The sequence below is a fragment of the Ruditapes philippinarum genome, unplaced genomic scaffold (assembly GCF_026571515.1).
Source record: "Ruditapes philippinarum isolate M1 unplaced genomic scaffold, ASM2657151v2 ctg8974_1_1_1_1, whole genome shotgun sequence".
NCBI lineage: Eukaryota > Metazoa > Mollusca > Bivalvia > Venerida > Veneridae > Ruditapes > Ruditapes philippinarum.
In genome coordinates this window covers 7,938-27,017 of record NW_026864527.1, presented here as the reverse complement: position 1 = coordinate 27,017, position 19,080 = coordinate 7,938, and the positions used below count along the sequence as shown (strand labels likewise).

The 19,080-nt window shown below is 31.2% G+C and overlaps 1 protein-coding gene across 1 annotated transcript in view; it reads left to right on the top strand.

The window, feature by feature from the left end:
• Positions 1-18,216, top strand: part of LOC132725938 (RNA polymerase-associated protein LEO1-like) — a gene marked incomplete at its 5' end in the record, with an annotated part of 30,281 nt that extends 12,065 nt beyond the window's left edge. Inside the window, 2 exon segments of the mRNA XM_060711159.1 lie at positions 12,684-12,843; positions 14,424-18,216. Coding sequence (XP_060567142.1) covers positions 12,684-12,843; positions 14,424-14,482 — 219 coding nt within the window.
• Positions 18,217-19,080: the final 864 nt, after the last annotated feature.

Here is a 19,080-nt window from a genome sequence, read left to right as displayed (position 1 = left end):
TCTATTTGATATAGTCATATACTATGACTATTTTTTCAGTGTTATACACTTACATCAAGTAATTAAATATGGCGGACAGTGTATGCGATTTTCTGACATGGGATACTAAAATACGAATTTGTGATTGTTTCTAAGCTAAAAGTGAAATATTTTATTTGGATATATGTGATAAATACCAGATTAAACTATCAGTGTTAAAAATTATTTCAGATAAAATGTATAAAAGTAGTGGATATTAGAATTTTCTTTTGCAATATCTTAGCGCGCGAAAACATCTCTCAATAATAACAATGGCGCAGTTTAAAGATGTTTGCAGACAGGATTTTGTAACTAGTACTACAGATGATAAACTTGTTTATATGTTTGGACGAACTTCGCAATATAAGGAATGAACCAATTTGATGCAGTCGAGGTATTTTCTCTCTTCAACAAAACTCTGATAGGACTGGACATGAAAGTCGGTCAGGTAATTGATGTTACCAACTCTCAAACAGAATTGTTAAAAACACTAGCGTTCAGGTCCATAGATATTGAAGCCAGATCACGCCGTAATAATTTAATATTTCGTGGCTCCCCGAAAAATTGTGTGAAAATTGTTTTGACTTGATATTTGAATTGCTAGAAAGTAGCCTAGCCATGAATACAAACGACATCTACATATCAAGGGCACATAGACTAGGTGCTAAAACCCAAATAGACAAATACAAAGCCGGCCAATTATTGTTTGTTTCCGAGACTTTTGTGACACTGAAAATATTATGGGCAGAGCAAGAAATGTTAAAAGACACACCATACTCTGTAGATGTTGATCTACCACGAGAAATCCAACAAGCTCGCTCAAGACTCTGGCCAAGATTTAAAAAATGTAAACAAGAAAATCCGAGGTCAAAGGTCACCATTGTTTACCCTGCAAAATTAATAATGGATCATCGCCTAATACATGACGAAATGCCAGAATGGGGCCGATACATGCGAAATGACATATTATTAGAAATTGAGCATATCGACAGACAACAACAAACACGGCCAGGATCACCCATGAATCAAAAGTCTGGACAAGAAACCATGGATGGGATTGTTTTTCCGCCACCGCCAACATACAGTATGGTTACTAGTATTAGACAAAATGACTTACCCAATATAGGTGGCCAGGCATGCCTTATACCAGTCCAACATCCTCAACATTCATCACAGTTGCCTCCCATTAATCAATCACAGTTGCCCCCCTTTAGTTCAACACAGTTACCTCTCGTTAACCAAGCGCAGTGCCCTCTCCAGCAAAGGAATTATTACCATGGGTCACAAGTGTTAAATCACCAAATAACTGATAAAATTCCACACGAACAAACAAATTCTGAGGAACATAACATCCATTTGGTCAAAACAGGATTGTCGAACGGCGTTATAATATGCGAGAACCATGACACTAGTTATCCGGTTGACCCATTGCGACATAGTGAATCCTTTCTGTCACAACTAAATGACCCATCTCCAACTGTCAACTCATCACTCTCATGCGAACAAAATACATTACAAGAAAACGGTGTAATTCATAGTAACTTGGAGCTTGAAAAATCACATGTACATCTAAATTGCGAGTTAATCAACCCAGTGACAGTTACAGATTCAGTTACGTTGGTCAATGGCCCAATTAAAGTGAATCCTTCAAATACACAACACATTGATAATACGTCCGAAAATGGGTCAAACAGCTGTGCACAAAAACCGTTTCCCCAGACAGAGGTAGATCACGAAATATGCGTGCGATGTCTAGATCGGAGAGACGCTTGCACTCTGCGAGTCCGTATAGGAAAAGAAGCGTCGAAAAAACTAGGAACAGTGACAGGTTTTCCCCCGTGGCTATAAATAGACTCTTATATGGGGAAGAAGATCAATCATCTATTAATAACATAGGTCAAACTATAAATAGTACAGATAAATAGGATGGACAGGAGAAGGTGTCGTTACGTTTTACATTATTAAATATACAGGGTATCTCAACAAAGAGAACAAATAAATTAGATTCTCCTGAAGCACAGAACATATTTAAAAATAGTGATATAGTGTTATTGACTGAAAGCTGGACAAATGAATTCTCGCAGTTAAATGTGAATCATTTCGAACATTTCGTCTTGAACAGAACTGAAAATAAAATAAGTTGTAAAAAGAGCGTCCGGTGGTATTGTTGTATATATAAGAAATGAGTATGTATCTAACGAAACACTTGTTTTCAAAAGTAATGATGATATTTTATGCATTAAAATTGAAGGTTGTAAATTGTCTTTAATGAAACGATTTGTTTATTTGTTTATGTTATGTAGTGCCCGACGATAGTAGCAGGCAGTCAATGATAGACTCTAATGTTTTTGATAGACTTATTGATTTTATAACCAGTCTAGATGCAAAATATGAAAAATAATTTAAATCTATTGCTCTGCGGAGACATGAATTCTCGCACTTCTGATTGTCCGGACTATGTTATTGATGATAATTCTATACATATGAACATGTTGCCTGATGACTATATTATTGATACAGAAATAAAACGTTTTTCTCAAGATAAAGGTCATATGAATAATAACGGGACATTACTTTTTGATCTTTGTAAACAGACTGGATTACGTATATTTAATGGTCGAGTTGGCAATGATAAAGGAATAGGTAAATACACTTTCATTGGGAGCAGGGGTTCCAGTCTTGTAGATTATGTAATTGGTACACAAAATATGTTTCAATATATTAAAAGTTTTGACGTGTCAGATCCAAATATTTTATCGGATCATTGTATTGTCTCTTTTTCTTTTGTATTTGATAAACCATGTATTAATGATATAGATAATGAGTATGATTATGTAAAATATAAGTATGTATGGTCTAATGATATGAAAGATGATTTTATAGAGGGTTTGTCAACAAATTGTATGTTAGAGAAATTGAATATTTTTTCTGAACAGGTACATCATGCCGAAAATAAGCAGGATATCGACGAATGTATCACTCATTTTTTCTAATTTAATTGAAGATGTTGCGTCCCCTTTATTTAGGAAGCAAATGAATGACCAATTACATAATGAGATCTTTCCTGATAATAATAACACTAACAAATGGTTCAATGAAGAATGTTTTGAAAAAGAGGGCTGTTTTTTATCAAATGCTGAATATTTATAGACAGGATAAATGTGATGAAAATAGAGTTAATTTGGTTCGGGCAAGGTCGATTATAAAACATGTATCAGAAAAAGTAGATTTGAATTTGATAAAATGGAATCTTTTAAACTTGTTCAAGCTAGACATAATAATGCAAAACAATATTGGAATATGTTGAAACAAAGTGCTGGCATTAAAAAATCAAATGTACACATAGACACTTTTGCGCAATATTTTAAAGCTGTTAATAATCCTCAAAGTCTTTTTTACACACCAGACGAAGATGTTGTATATTTTATAGAACGATATGAAAATAATGAATTTTAGAGTTATGTTTTGATCAACTGAATACCCCTATTATTGATTTTGAAATTTTAAAAGCTATCAAGCAATTGAAGACTGGTCGTAGTGGCGGTCCAGATGCACTACTGAATGAATTTTTTATACACGGTAAACACATTCTTTTGCCATCTTTAGTTTTATTATTCATTAAAATTTTCTCTCAGGGATATTTTCTGGAAAGTTGGGCAGAGGGATACGTTATACCATTACATAAAAAGGGTAGTGTAAACGAAGTTAGTAATTATAGAGGTATAACTTTACTCAATGTCTTAAGTAAAATTTTTACTCGTGTACTAAATAATAGCTTGAATAATTGGGCTGAGATGTATGGTGTATATATGTAGAAGAGTAAGCAAGCTTTAGGCAAAATATGGGAACAACGGATAATATTTTTGTTCTGCACGGCCGTATTTCTCACATGTTTAATCAAGGCCGACAACTCTCTTGTGCTTTAATAGATTTTAATAAAGCGTTTGACTATATTGGTCATGATAATTTATGGTTTAAGTTGATAAAACTGGGACTATGTGGAAACATTCTAAATAATATAAAATATATGTACAAAACAGTTAAAGCAATGGTAAAATATTTTAATAGATTAAGTGACCCGTACAAATGTTCACTTGGTGTAAAACAAGGAAAGTGTTTATCTCCCTTTCTCTTTCCCATGTTTCTGACTGACCTTGAAGATAAATTTATAAAAAGTGATATTGAAGGTATTGATGTTGATATGTGTAAAATGTGCTTAATCCTATAGGCTGATGATATTGTTATTATTGCAAATAGTAAAGACGAACTACAAAAAGGTTTAAATGTTTTAGCAGATTACTGTGATAGATGGAAACTTTCAGTGAACACATCTAAGACGAAAATAATGATATTTAGAAAGGGGGGGATACTGCCTAGAAATTTGAATTTTTATTACAAAGAAAATTGTATTGATATAGTTAGCAAATTTACGTATTTAGGGATTGTTTTCACATCAGGGGGTCCTTTGCAGAAGCTCAAAATACCATTGCTGGACAAGCGTTGAAAGCAATATTTAAAATGAACAAATACCTATATAATTTGTTTAATATTTCTACTTTACACAGATTTGATCTTTTTGATAAACTAGTTAGTCCTATACTCAATTATAGCAGCGAAGTCTGGGGTTTTATACATGGTAATGCAATTGAAAGAGTGCACATGCAATTTTGTAAACGTACGTTAGGTGTTAAAAAAACAACTCAGAATGATTTTATATATGGTGAACTCGGTAGAATATCTTTCAAGACAATACGATACTATAACATTATTAGATACTGGGTTAAAATATTACATACAAATGAGAATAAATTTGTCAACAAAGTTTATAATTTATTAAAAAATGATTGTGAAAATTACCCAAATAAAACAACTTGGTGTTCATTAGTGAAAAATCTTTTATGTACATTAGGTTTTTATGATGCTTGGTTAATGCAAAGTGTTGGTAATACTGACCTATTTTTATATTATGTGAAACAACGTTTGAAAGACCAATTTGTACAAAACTGGTCAAGTAGATTAGATAACTCTAGTAGAGCTCTATTTTATAGACATATTTCTGTTTTTAAGTTTCAACCATATCTAAATATTATTAATGTTGAATGGTTTTGTAAAGATCTCACTAGGCTAAGAGTATCATCTCATAGATTGCATATAGAAGCAGGTAGATGGACTAAACCAAATAGTACTCCTTTAAATGATAGAAAATGTTTTTTCATGTAATGTCTTAGAAGACGAATACCATTTCATATTAGAATGCAAAGTATATAATGATTTAAGAAAAGGTCTGATACCGCCTTATTACTGGAGACGTCCAAATATGCCAAAAATTCATTGAATTATTAAATTCTGAAAATGTATGCACATTACGTAAATTAGGAAAATTTGTAAACAATGCTTTTACACTAAGAAAAGAAAGATTATACACAAATAATTAGTAGTCATTATTGTTAAGTTGATTACATTTATTTTGTTTTGAATAAGTGAAATTTTAGTGAAATGGATAATTATGTCAATAATATATATGTAAACGCATAGTTAAATTATTATGCTTAATAATTTTGAATTAGTGAATGCTTTAGTTTAGAAGATATACATGTCAAGGATATATATTTGTAAATGTATAGCTAAATGATTCTTAAGATTGTGCGTCCTTTTTAAATCGAACCACTCTCTATAGCTAAATTTACTGACTAATAGTTATGTTGTTCTTGTGTTTTGTTTCGGCAAGAACAACATACACGTACTCGAACAAGTATAAATATAATTTCATATTATACAGTATATACATCCGAGTTTTTGTCAAAATTCATTTAATTTTGTTTTTAAATTGATTCACGTTCTATATCTAAATTTACCGACAAATGGTTATGTTTGTTCTTGTATTTTGATTCGACAAGAACAGCATATACATACTCAAGCAAATATGAATATAAATTTATATGATGCATTATATTATATACATGTATCTTATCAAATTAACTCAAAACAATGTATGAAAATTCACTTCTCTGTAAGTTTTGCTAGACAGTGGTAATTTATTTAACATTAGATAAATTTGAATGTCCTTTTGTTATGATGTTCATTTTAATTGATGATATACAATTTTGTGTATACCTTCTCCATTTACACATGTTATTGTATGTATATGCTTTACACTGTCTTGTCATGTATCATGTATCTGTTTATCCTCATGGACCATTAGGTCCAATGGAATATTGAAATAAACTTATCATCATATCACTTATTGATAGATCATAACATTAAGAAATAACAGGTAATATAGCATGTTTGTATATAATGTTCTCTATTGATACAATTTTCATCATTTTGGGAACATTTTAGCATACTTTTCAATTCAAGGTGCCATTTAATTCAAAACATATACAGTTAAGTCAGTGATAAATACATGCATATAAATCGATTTTTTATTGGTTTTCGATATGTTGATCTTTTCAAACTTTAATCAATTACTGTGTTAAATGAAATGTTTCTATTGTATTGTAAATATGCATTTGACAATAAACGTACATAATATTTATGTTTTTTGCCAGGTTAGAAAAGATGGTCAAGGCAATTGGCCAATGAGTACATTTTGGATACAATAAACAACCATCAACCAAATTAAAAAGCTCTTGAGAAATAAAAAAGTTAAAGCATTTCTGAGACATAACGGGCCTTTAACATATACACATGTTATGTTTATTTTCAATATCTAAGGTTGGTTGCTAAATTATAGTTATGGGTATATTCATTTTTATCTTTTAACCATTATATTAATGTAAACGAGGGATAATATTATATCTAGCCTGAAAATCCTAATTACATATCAGCCAATGTGCTCTCAGCACAATTCTTTATTTGAATGAAGATTAGAGAGTAATGTCACAGTGTATATTTATCTGCACCTGACTACTGAATAAAAAAGATAAAATACTGTTCTTTCTTAAGTTGCTTTCAATCATGGAGTTTTTGCGTCTATTTGCCTTTTTGTCGAGTCAGCAATATAGGTGAGCACTAATAAAAAAAGTTATAAAAACACTCCGTGCACCATCACGTGCAAATAGATCATAGAGTAAGTAAGCTATAGATCAGATTAACGATCTAGCTAAATGTAAATGCTCGTAAATTAGAGATAAAATCGTGTTTTGTTTGTAAACCTATTGTCTCTTAAAGATTATATCTGTCAAATGTAGCTGCAGTTTAGGAGAATTAGTAGTGTTCCCTCAATATATGAACACACATTTTACTTCTTTGTGCGTATTGTATTTAATTTCTTTGGACCTTTGGACGCATTTTATTTCTATGGGAGTATTTTATATCTTTGGAAGTATTTAATTATTTGGTTGTATTTTATTTCTTTGAGCGCATTTTATTTCATTGGTAGCACTCAACAGTAAATTTCAAGTTCCAGCCGTCAATGTTCATACAAAGCAATACACAATACGTTTACTATTTTGTTGAAAACATAATTTAATTATCCCATTCAAACATTAACTTAAAGGCAATTATAAAATCTGCGATTCATTCCGTAGGAGTCAAAAATCCCCTTTAAGGGCCCAACCTTTAAAATAAAAAAAACAAAATCGTTTTACTTTTCAGACCAAACCAAAAAAAACCTGCCATAAATTTGGGGGTTTTAAAAAAAAAAATTTTACTCTTCAACAAAACAAAAAATCAAATCTTTTTGGGCCCTGAAAATTTTTATGTTTTGCTAATGACCGCCATGTAACAATAACTGTCATTTACCAAGAATGCAGTCCACAACACTGTTTTACAGGAAATAGCGTTCATGACATTTATTATTAACAACATTTAATGTTTGGCCCTGGTTTCGAATTTTCCAGAATTCATCTTAGACGTTAAACAAAAACAAATTTGATGCTGAAAACGCATCTAGGACACAACTAGTCATTTAAAAACAGAATAGTCATTTTATCCAAGATTTTCTCATTGGCCATTTCAAGCTGCGGCTTCAATATGTGTTTTGCTGTATTTTATGTTTTTGGGCGTTTTTTCCTTCTATGGACGTTTTTTAAATTCTTTGAACGTATTTTACTTCTTTGGGCAAAACTTAATCTTCCTGTTACTGTGTAAAAATTATCTCTGTAAGCACTTTGTAACGCTCCCCTCCGTCTTTGATGTTTGTGTTTCATATACTAGAACGCTTCCCTCAATGCTGCAACTCTTCATAATTAACATGTTGCATTCCCAGAATTGAGATATATTTATGTAAACAAAGTAGATGTTATAAAAGAATCAGTAAAACAGAGTTGATTTTTATAGCAGACGTTTGTGTAACAACTTCTTGCTTGTATATTAGATATGTACAAGTAATCGTTTTGGTTTGTATTCGCCGTCAATCAGACTTCCATCCTAAATATTTCTAAAGTATATGTCAGATTAATAACATTTACTAACAAACAAACAAAAAGTCATAATGTTTAACTCAGTCAATACTTTTGTTACAACCACTACACTTAAACAGTCAATACTCTTAAACTATCAATAAACTTAAACAGTCAACATTATTGAAACAATACTTTTAAGAAATCAACGTTCTAGACAAAAATACTCTCCAACAATAAATACTCTTAAACGATTATTACACTTAAACAACCGATAAGTTCGATAAACTCCTAATTGATTATTGAATACACTTAAACAATCAAACTCTTAAACAATTAATAATCATAAAGCTAATTAAGCCCCAGAATGTTTTTTTTTTTCTATAAAAGGGATAAATATGACATGTGTTTCATAATGATGCAATGATGGATTTATAAATGTTATCACCTGAATAAAACAGCGCTGTATGTAAAATAATTTTTGATAAAGATAGCAAAATATAAACAAAGAGGCATTTTGATTTCCGTACAGAATATAAATTCACTATAATTGTACTTATTGTCAACTATAATTGTACTAATTGCCAAAACACAAAAGAAAGATGATTCAGCAGCATGACTAATGACTAACGTTTTGGAAGCTGTAACAATGCACAAAAATATAACAGATTTTGAAAGATAGAAATATTTGCATTTTGGGCGCTTATTGGCCTTCTTATTTCTATATCACTGAAGCAGTCAGCACTCTTAGATCCTCTTGTGGCTGAGGGGTGGCCTTAAATGGTCGAGGCGTCAGAAATCCAGCTAACAGAGCTTAGCTTAGCTCCAGCAGGTGAGGTGGTTTTGATCCCTGATGTTGCTTTTATGTTTGTAACACCCGGGGTTTTGGCGCCATATGATCTAACTTGTGTTGCATCGTAAAACCAAACCAAACAAACAAACAAAAATACTCTTAGACATTCATGACTTTTTTATCATCATAACATAAACAATTAAATTATAGGGATATGATGTAAGTAGATCCCATACTTGAATACTGGTTAAGAATAGTCTATGATTTTTACTCTTTAATATTTTTTTGTTGTCCTTGCTTTCAAAGAACTTTGCCCCTTGTTCAGAATTTACATGTCCTTAATTACCACAAAAGTGATACACTGAAATTAAAAGCAGGTGTAAACTATTTGTTTTATAAAGAAGGTGCCATCTGTAACTGGTGCCTTGTTTTTCAAAGAAATTGTTTACATTTTTTTCCTGTTATACAAAGATCTGGATAATTGTATATATAACAAAATAATATAAAAAGCCAGTTAATGGCATTCTTTTGCAATTATTCAGTTATACAAGGAAAAACATAAAAAGAAATGCATGTATAACATAAATCATAGTCAAAGTTGATTACATTATTGTATTATATTGCAGGAAAGCCCATGTCTAAAAGGGCGTGAACGGTAGTTTGCATCAACCATTACCGTTCACAGGTTCAATCAGTAAGAAAAAAATGGAATCCCTAAAGAACCTCAAAAACGACAAGATTTAAAATGTTGCAGGCTCGTTTTTATTGAGCCTGTTCATGTATGGTACTGGAAAGTGCAACCGAACCTGTAACATCTTTAGACTTGCCTCGTTTGGTTGCCTATATGATTTCCATTTTGATTCTAGATTGCGGTCATCTTTTCAATTGCTTTGGTATGAATGTTGAAAAATTCTTTGGGGTGACAAAATAACATTTAGAATACGAGTTAATCGAGAAGTTTTTATGTAAATATTTACTTCTAAAATAACGTCATACACATGTTAACACGTTGTGGAATTTCTGCAAATTGTACAAAGTTTATTACTTCAGTGAATCACGTACAATCTTTATTTCAGTGAATCACGTGCATTTTGTCATTCCTAAAATGCAAGAGGAAATGTGTAAAACCTGTTGTAACTAAACTCTGTAAGTGCCAACCTATGGCAGGTATAAATTATGGGCGATTTTATTTCTGAAATATGTGATTCACGTCGGCAGAAAATCTGGAGAAAATGATTGTTTTGCAAAAGTATTCTTAGTTTTAAAATAGCATCCGATAATAAAGATTAGTCTATTTGAAAAGAGACTTTTATTGATGTATTAATATAAAAAGAACATGTATATATCGGTATATGTAATATCTATGTTTATCTTATATAATCATGTCATTGGAAAAACCTGTCATAACTTATTCTTTATGTGCATTTGAAACAGTCAATAATTCATTAATGCTTTCGGATACCTTTTGGCTTCATCTAATGTTCTTCATATGACATGACGATCAGTCGCATCTATAGAACAAATCCCATACAAAAAATAAAAATGATTTCATTTTTTTATATTTTAAATAAAAAATTTAAAATCACATTCATCAAATGCCCACGGGAAAATAAATTAAATTAAAAAAAATACGATTAGTGAAATTGTCGAATAAATTTCCAGATCATATATAAAACATGTCTATCAAATACGTATATAGTATTGTAATATCACATATCGAGATAACGAGTATAATTTCTTGCAAGTTTCGACATTTTATGCTCGATTTTATAGCCGAGTTCATTTTGATCGTTGAAGATAGAATCAGGTGGATTATTGCCAATACTGTTTGTTTGGAATTTAGTTGTTACTAAAAGCTGCTGTTAGAAAATACATTAATCACGGAAGACACTTTTTATCACGTGAAGAGTTATTTACAGCGAATGTCAATTCATTCCATTTCTTATCTTAAAGTTGATTTTTTTTCTTTGTATAACACGAATACAGACAAATCAAAGATCGCAAAACAAGTACAAATATTTTATTAAAAAATTGCGGTTTATAGAAATAGAAATATTGTTTCGTCGTATTAATTAACAGCGAGATATTAAATCCGATTTATGGCATTTTTAAGGAAAACATTTTTTACAACGTTTTCATTATTAATATAATCATTACATAAAATACACAGGTTTAACAGAAGTATGGCTATCGAAGACTTTTGCCTATTTTACAACAGTAATGACATTCGCTGTCGTTTCATTACACACATACATATTTTTTGTCAACAGTGATAACAATGAACCAATAGAAGTAAACAAAATAAAACGTAGACAGGGTTCGGGCGCTAACTATGGTTTGGCTGACTTGGTGCTCTGTGCATGACCAACAAGATGAACCACGCAAATGCAGTCCTAACTTTTCGGCCATTTCCGGCAATCTTCGGATAATAATATATCGACGAGGTGTTCCGATTGCACGCAATAATTAGTAAAATAGATCCGTGACGTCACTATAGACAAACAATTTTAAGTTTTCGCGTTTCTTAGTTAATTCTAAACCCTGCCATAGGTGAAATTGCCAGGGAGAAATTGTTTGAAAAATTCACGGTATTGTCTTCATTCGCCCAATTGATCAACGTAATCGTTTTTTAATAACAAAAAAAAACAAAACAAACGAACAACAATTGCATCTTCTCGGCACTTTCCGTCAATCTTCGGATAAAAATAGCCGAGATGATCCGATTGGAAAAAAATAACAAAAATAATAGAGCAAGTGAAGAAAAAAAAGAAAGAAAAAATGTTTGTAACATATAACATATGTTTCTTTCGTCTGGAAATGTGTACCTGACATTTACAAAAAATATCTGAACAACTGTCATGTTAGATTCTAGATAACAGTTAATATGTAATACATAGTAACCGGTTAACGATTATAAAATTATATAAGGAGTTAACACATTTCTGCATTAAGATGGTATAAATCATATACTAGTAAATAAGCAATGAAGTGAAACAAACTTTCAATCAATACAATAATTCCAACATATCTTAAACTTAAAGATCAAAATGTCTACCGGATATAGCATTAATTCACATTTTGGTTTTATTGTACATCAGTGAGCATTTTAAAATTAATTATGATTGTCTAACATAATTTCAATCATAATATTACAGAAATAAACTTCATTTTCCATCGGATGTCAAATATATACATTCGTAATACATTATTATCAAAGATGACACCCTCTGTTTCTGTTTACATCTAAAACAACGAGGTAGAACTGCTTAAGTCCGAGGTTATTATTGATAATAGCCGAGCTGTCCCGATTGACGATCCAGCTAATAACTTAAAAAACATGTATATGGGAGGTAATTTGAGATTAACATCCAAATGAATGGTTTCATGCAACATCTTTTAGAAATTCAAATATCAAAAGAGTTAATATCTGAATATATCATTATAAAACCATCATTTATACCATGGAATAGGGTAGGGGTATACAGATAAAATATATATAAGTGTTCGGTGTTTATTTTAAATTGAAGGGTGTTCTAAGGACGCAAGATAAAGTATTGATGTCACAATTCCAGAGATGCCAAGATTCCATAGAAGAACTCAAGAAACAGCGGCCGTGGTATGAAGTGTTCAGTGATGACGAGGAGGAGGAAGAGGACGGTAAACATTGGGAGGATTGGGAGATTGATGGTATGTACCTGATTACCTATGATAACATAAGATTGGGAGATTGACGGTATGTACCTGATTACCTATAATAACATAAGATTGGGAGATTGACTACCTATAATAACATTAGATTGGGAGATTGACGGTATGTACCTGATTACCTATAATAACATAAGATTGGGAGATTGACGGTATGTACCTGATTACCTATAATAACATTAGATTGGGAGATTGACGGTATGTAGCTGATTACCTATAATAACATTAGATTGGGAGATGACGGTATTTACCTGATTACCTATAATAACATAAGATTGGGAGATTGACGGTATGTATCTGATTTACCTATAATAACATAAGATTGGGAGATTGACGGTATGTAGCTGATTACCTATAATAACATTAGATTGGGAGATTGACGGTATGTAGCTGATTACCTATAATAACATTAGATTTAATAATAAGATTGGAGATTGACGTAAGTACGTGATACATAATAACATAGATTGGGAGATTGTATGTACCTGATTGGGACCTATAATAACATTAGATTGATTGGGAGATTGACGGTATGTACCTGATTACCTATAATAACATTAGATTGGGAGATTGACGGTATGTACCTGATTACCTATAATAACATAAGATTGGGAGATTGACGGTATGTACCTGATTACCTATCATAACATAAGATTGGGAGATTGACGGTATGTACCTGATTACCTATCATAACATTAGATTGGGAGATTGACGGTATGTAGCTGATTACCTATAATAACATTAGGTCAGACTATTGTATTCATTGGGAGATTGATGGTATGTATCTGATTACCTATCATAACATAAGATTGGGAGATTGACGGTATGTACCTGATTACCTATCATAACATTAGATTGGGAGATTGACGGTATGTAGCTGATTACCTATAATAACATTAGGTCAGACTATTGTATTCATTGGGAGATTGACGGTATGTAGCTGATTACCTATCATAACATTAGGTCAGACTACTGTATTAATTTTTCCATAGACTTACAGTTGAAGAAATAACCCTACCTTAAAATGTAGTTTTTATGCTGAAGATGTGATTTTTGCAGGCAAATGATATACCTCACACAGTAAAATGATCTTGTTATATAAGGTCGCCCGACCAATTTTTCGCAAAATGTCTCAAATGGTGATTACCTCCCTTTTCACTGAAATTTTCTCCTGAACAGAACTGACATATCATTTTTTTTTTAAATGCAAATAGTTTAGTGAAAAATCATCGTAGAGACTTATGAAACAGTTCATTTTTTAAGAAAACAATGTAGTGTTAGTTTCTTAAATAATTTTCATAATTTTATACATTACATTTTCACCAAATCACCTCATGTCTCATCAAATCTTACGGCTTTCCTGAGAAAATTAACAAAACATCTGTGACACTCTTAACAAATGACCTGACCCACTGCAAACAAGAAGTAAGGTTTATATATTCAAAACAGTTTTAGTTTTTTTAATACCTCAAGAAAAACGGATTAGTTTTTAACAGTTTGTTTAAATATTCAGTTTCTTAATAATAAGAAGTTGCCATATGAAAAATTCAATATTTTTTCAGATTTTGACAAGTCCGATGTTCGAGAATTCAACAGAAGGTCGCAGTCAATTCCGCACTAAATCCATATCATTACGAAGCTTGCCTAGTGTGTGAATCGTGTTTTATACAGCTTTCATTCCACACAGATCTGTCCACGTGTTATCCACGTGTTGTGTGAAATTATAATATATGTGATATTATTTCGTGCCATTGTTTTGAAAGTTTATTTTCTACAGATATGTAAGGCCTAGTATGTGACGTGATAAGAGTGTTTTTATCATAGGTGATATCTAGATATCTTTTTGTAATTTTTCATTCGTAAGTTTTATGAAGTTTGTCACAGAGTACAGTAGTGTTTTCTTCTTATATAGATGTACAATTCCTTTATTTTCTGTAACAGAGTGATAGTGTTTGAAACTGTACATGAATCTCCTACTTGTACAGAAAGAACTAATGTGTGCTTTTGATTTGTAAACAACTTGTATTTTAAAGTGTTAACACGTGTTGGATAATTGTTGGATTCATCGTGAGTGCTGAACTACACAAATGTAGTATAATGAGAGTGTTAATTAAATGATATGCGTAGTTTAGTGAATTCAAATTAGAAAATGTGGTGTGCAACAATTCATCGGATTTTTTTTTTCGTGAAAAACGTTTACATTAAAAATTTATTTCATTCTTTGACGTTTATGTTATATTTCTCAAAGGCGACAGTGTATGAAAATAAAAGAATTGAGTGGATTTGTGAAAACGCAAAAATCATAATTTGGCTAATGTATAAAGTGCACGTTGCTTGTGTGTGAAAGAATGTTACATCATTGACATTAATCATGTGATATTAAACACGTGGCATTAAACACGTGACTTTAAACACGTGGCATAAACACGGTACATAACCAATATGAAGTAAGACATCTATATTTTTGTATTTATTCGCAAAGGATGATACCGACAACGAAGTTTCCTTGTTAATATTTGTGTGTAGATCTATATGTAATGTAAATAGTTTACTTTCTTAAACTTCTCTACATTAACTTTCTTAAACTTATCTACATTACAGTATTGAAAAAAAACCCGGATGGAATTGATTAAGTCCGCAGCATTTTCATAAATTGCGCCAATGTTGTCAATGTAATTTAAATGTTTTTATTTATTTATTTTATTTTTATTATTATTATTTTGCAAAACCGGTATTTTGTGAAAGATAACTCTGTTATCTTTTTGTATGATTCATTATGTTAATTATTGAAACATGTAAGGGAAGTAGCCCTAATTTTATATAACTTGCCCTTGCGTTTGATGTTATATGACCCGCGAGGTTTCTGCTCTTTACAAATTTAAGGCATGTGCTAGCATTGAATGACGTATTCTCGAAAATACAATGTATGTTGATTTCAATGTTAGAACGGTTTGAAACGACCCATCCAATCAAATCAATTACAGTAACATCGTTTTTGTCTCATTTGACACAAAAAACCCTTCTTATCCAATAATGTTAAAGTTCTAATCCATCAATAAAACAAGCTAACTTTCTTAAATGGACTTGTCCAGCTTCTATCATTGAAACAGTTCATTATAGTTTGTGCCATCCAAAATGAAAATGAAAACGAGGTTGAATCATAAAAAAAACATTTTTGTAAACAAAAATGGCACCCTCGCGATTTTTCATTAAAATGTCTTCTTTTCTTGTAAAAGCAATGTTTGATTTATCTACGGCAAGTCTCTGTTGTTTATCTTTCGTAGCCATTGCCGGAGTACACTTCATTTTGAAGATGAACGAGAGGAATCACATGTCATGTTTCTAACTGGTTAAAAAATCAAACTTATGGAGCCAGCAGTACGAGCTGACCTAGCTGACAAAGCCTAATAATCACTTCCGGTTCCAGCAAGCTGAGCCGAAGTCTGGTTCCCTGCAAGTATTTAATACGGAACGGGGAAGGAATTCCAGACTAGCTGACTTGGCCCTCTACCGGTGGCAAAGTCTAATAATAACTTCCTGTTCCGGGTTAAGTAATAAAACAGCTCTGAGTTATAAAATGTTTCTGTTGGAATCAACTGTATTAATTGTCCAATAGGTTTATACAATAAGTGAGTTCAAAGTTAAATGAAAGTCTCATTTAGTGCTTGGAACGTACAATGTAAATAATTCTGATTTTTTTTATTTGTAGAGAATAAAACCCAGATACTTATTAAATAGTTTTATTAAGAAATAAGTAACAGTTAACTGTAAATGTAAATGAAAGCGTGAGTGTAATTCTTCTACCTCATTGTCTATGTACCTCATTGTCTATGTACCTCATTGTCTATGTACCTCATTGTCTATGTACCTCATTGTCTATGTACCTCATTGTCTATGTACCTCATTGTCTATGTACCTCATTTATTAGAACTAATCAGCAGCGCAACGACACTATGCTCCTCGTAGCCGTTTTCAAACATTTCTGAACAGGGAAGGTCCCTTTTAAAATTAACCACTAGGGCTTGCACAGATTTCTGGCTTTAAAGCAGCACGTCCCAAGGTTCATGCTATTTTTCAAGAAAATTTTGAAAATGTATTTAAGAGTTAAATTGTTTGAAGTAACCAAAAGGAAGCATTTTACATGTTACAAACAGCAGTCACAACACGCGTAAATTACCAAATAGTTGTCAAAATATTTTAAAAGCCTATACTGCGTTAGTAACACAGTAGAATTCTTTTTTAAAAAATACTGAAAAAATCAATCATTAACCGCACATAACATGTAATTAAAGTATTACTTAAATCTTGAATCTTTTTACTTTTCCTAAAATCTAAGAACATTTCGTCTCATGTTTGATTTTATGGAAAAAGTTTGGCTCATCTGTGAGGCATGCAGCTTTTACATAAAATATATTGAAATCGATGTAATTATTTTTTTAAATCTATTTTTCTAGTCTTGTTATATTTCAAACACTGCTAACTTGTGTATATATTACACTTCTTTCAATTAGATTATACTTTTTCAATTTTGGGATCTTAAACAATGTTCGACATCACATGTTGTTTTTTTTCCTGATAAGAAATACATTTAAACTTACTTAATTGGGTCATGCAAGAGCGGGAAAATGTTCATATCCAGCCATCCTCATTTAATCAAAAAATACACGTACATGTATTACTATTGCATTATTGGGTGTTTATGTGTGATATTCTTTTATCAATATAAAGACACTTCTAAAAAATTATAATATATATATATATTATATAAAATGTACTTATAAATGAAATATTGATGAAATAAAATATGAATTTTCATTTTCCGTATTTTCGCTGTAAATCTTTATTTTCTACTGCAGTGAAACATATTTTCCGTATTTTCACTGGTGTCTTGCCAGACTAATTCTAAATTCAGCCAATACACAAAACTTTAGAGGAAGTCTTTCAAACTATGATGTAAAAAAATAGAAAAATATATATAATAAACAGAAAATTCAAGTTTTTTTTATATACAGGATTTATTTTTATCTGGTGATATGAAAATTATTATATTTCACTCGTGGCTACCACCACTCATGAAATATTTATGTTCACATAATTCTATAAAAATAAGACTTGTATTTAAATTGAATGTCCTCTATGAATTATATGATCTGATATTAGACGTATAGGTATTTTTTAGTAAAATCAAAATATCTCTTTAACCACTAACCAGACGATTGTTATCAGAATATGTGCATGTGTTTAGTTTTGAAATTATAAGAGAGATGTTATTTTAACATGATGAATGCTTATTGTTAAATCTATTCTTCTATGTTCCATAAAATCGTGTTTTCAATAAATTTTGAATGAAATTTATTCTTGTTGATGATTGTATATTAATTCTTCTATATAAATTTTCAGGGGAAATGTGTACCCATAGAAAATTTACATCCATTTTGAAAGTAAAGATAAATATACATGTATACTCGCTAATTAATTATACGATAATCATGGTTGATAAATTTGCTGGCCTGAGCAGTAAGTTCCGTTTTCACTAACATAACTTGAAAATGCTTTGGGTGGAGTGGAAGGGGTTGGGTTGGGCAAAATGTTATTTTTTCTTTTGTATGTACCCACATGCATCTACTTCACAATGTATATAATAACTTATACAAGACTGGAGTGTTATGGTATATATTAACTTATACAAGACTGGAGTGTTATGGTAAATTATTACCCCTCACTTTTTTCGTAATGCTAATTTCCCATAGGCCTCTGGGAGTTATTTTTACTGTTAATGCAAGTGTACCACGTGACTAAGAATTTTGTACTGTTACATAGGTAACAGTATTTTTTAAGAGGTCACGTGGTCTATTTCCTAAATAAAATGAAATAAAATGGCCGCCATTTTTTTCTCGATTCATTCTTATTTTCAACGTTAAACCCCGATAGGACATCAATTTTTCCTCTGGAGTCCCTATGACACTCATAAAATTTAGTTGTTTGCACCCTAGTGTGCTTTTCGCGTATAAAATATCTTTTTGCTGAATAGTCAAAAAGTGAACATCCGTTTTCAACGGAAGTAAATGCAATGTAAATAATTATGTTTCAAACTGGAACATGCAGACGATTTAAGCATGCAACAAAGGATTATTTAACAAATTTAATCAGTGAAACGTTACAGATATGGTGAACATAGGATATCATCGTTATTTTGTCAAAAACCATGCTAAGAATATT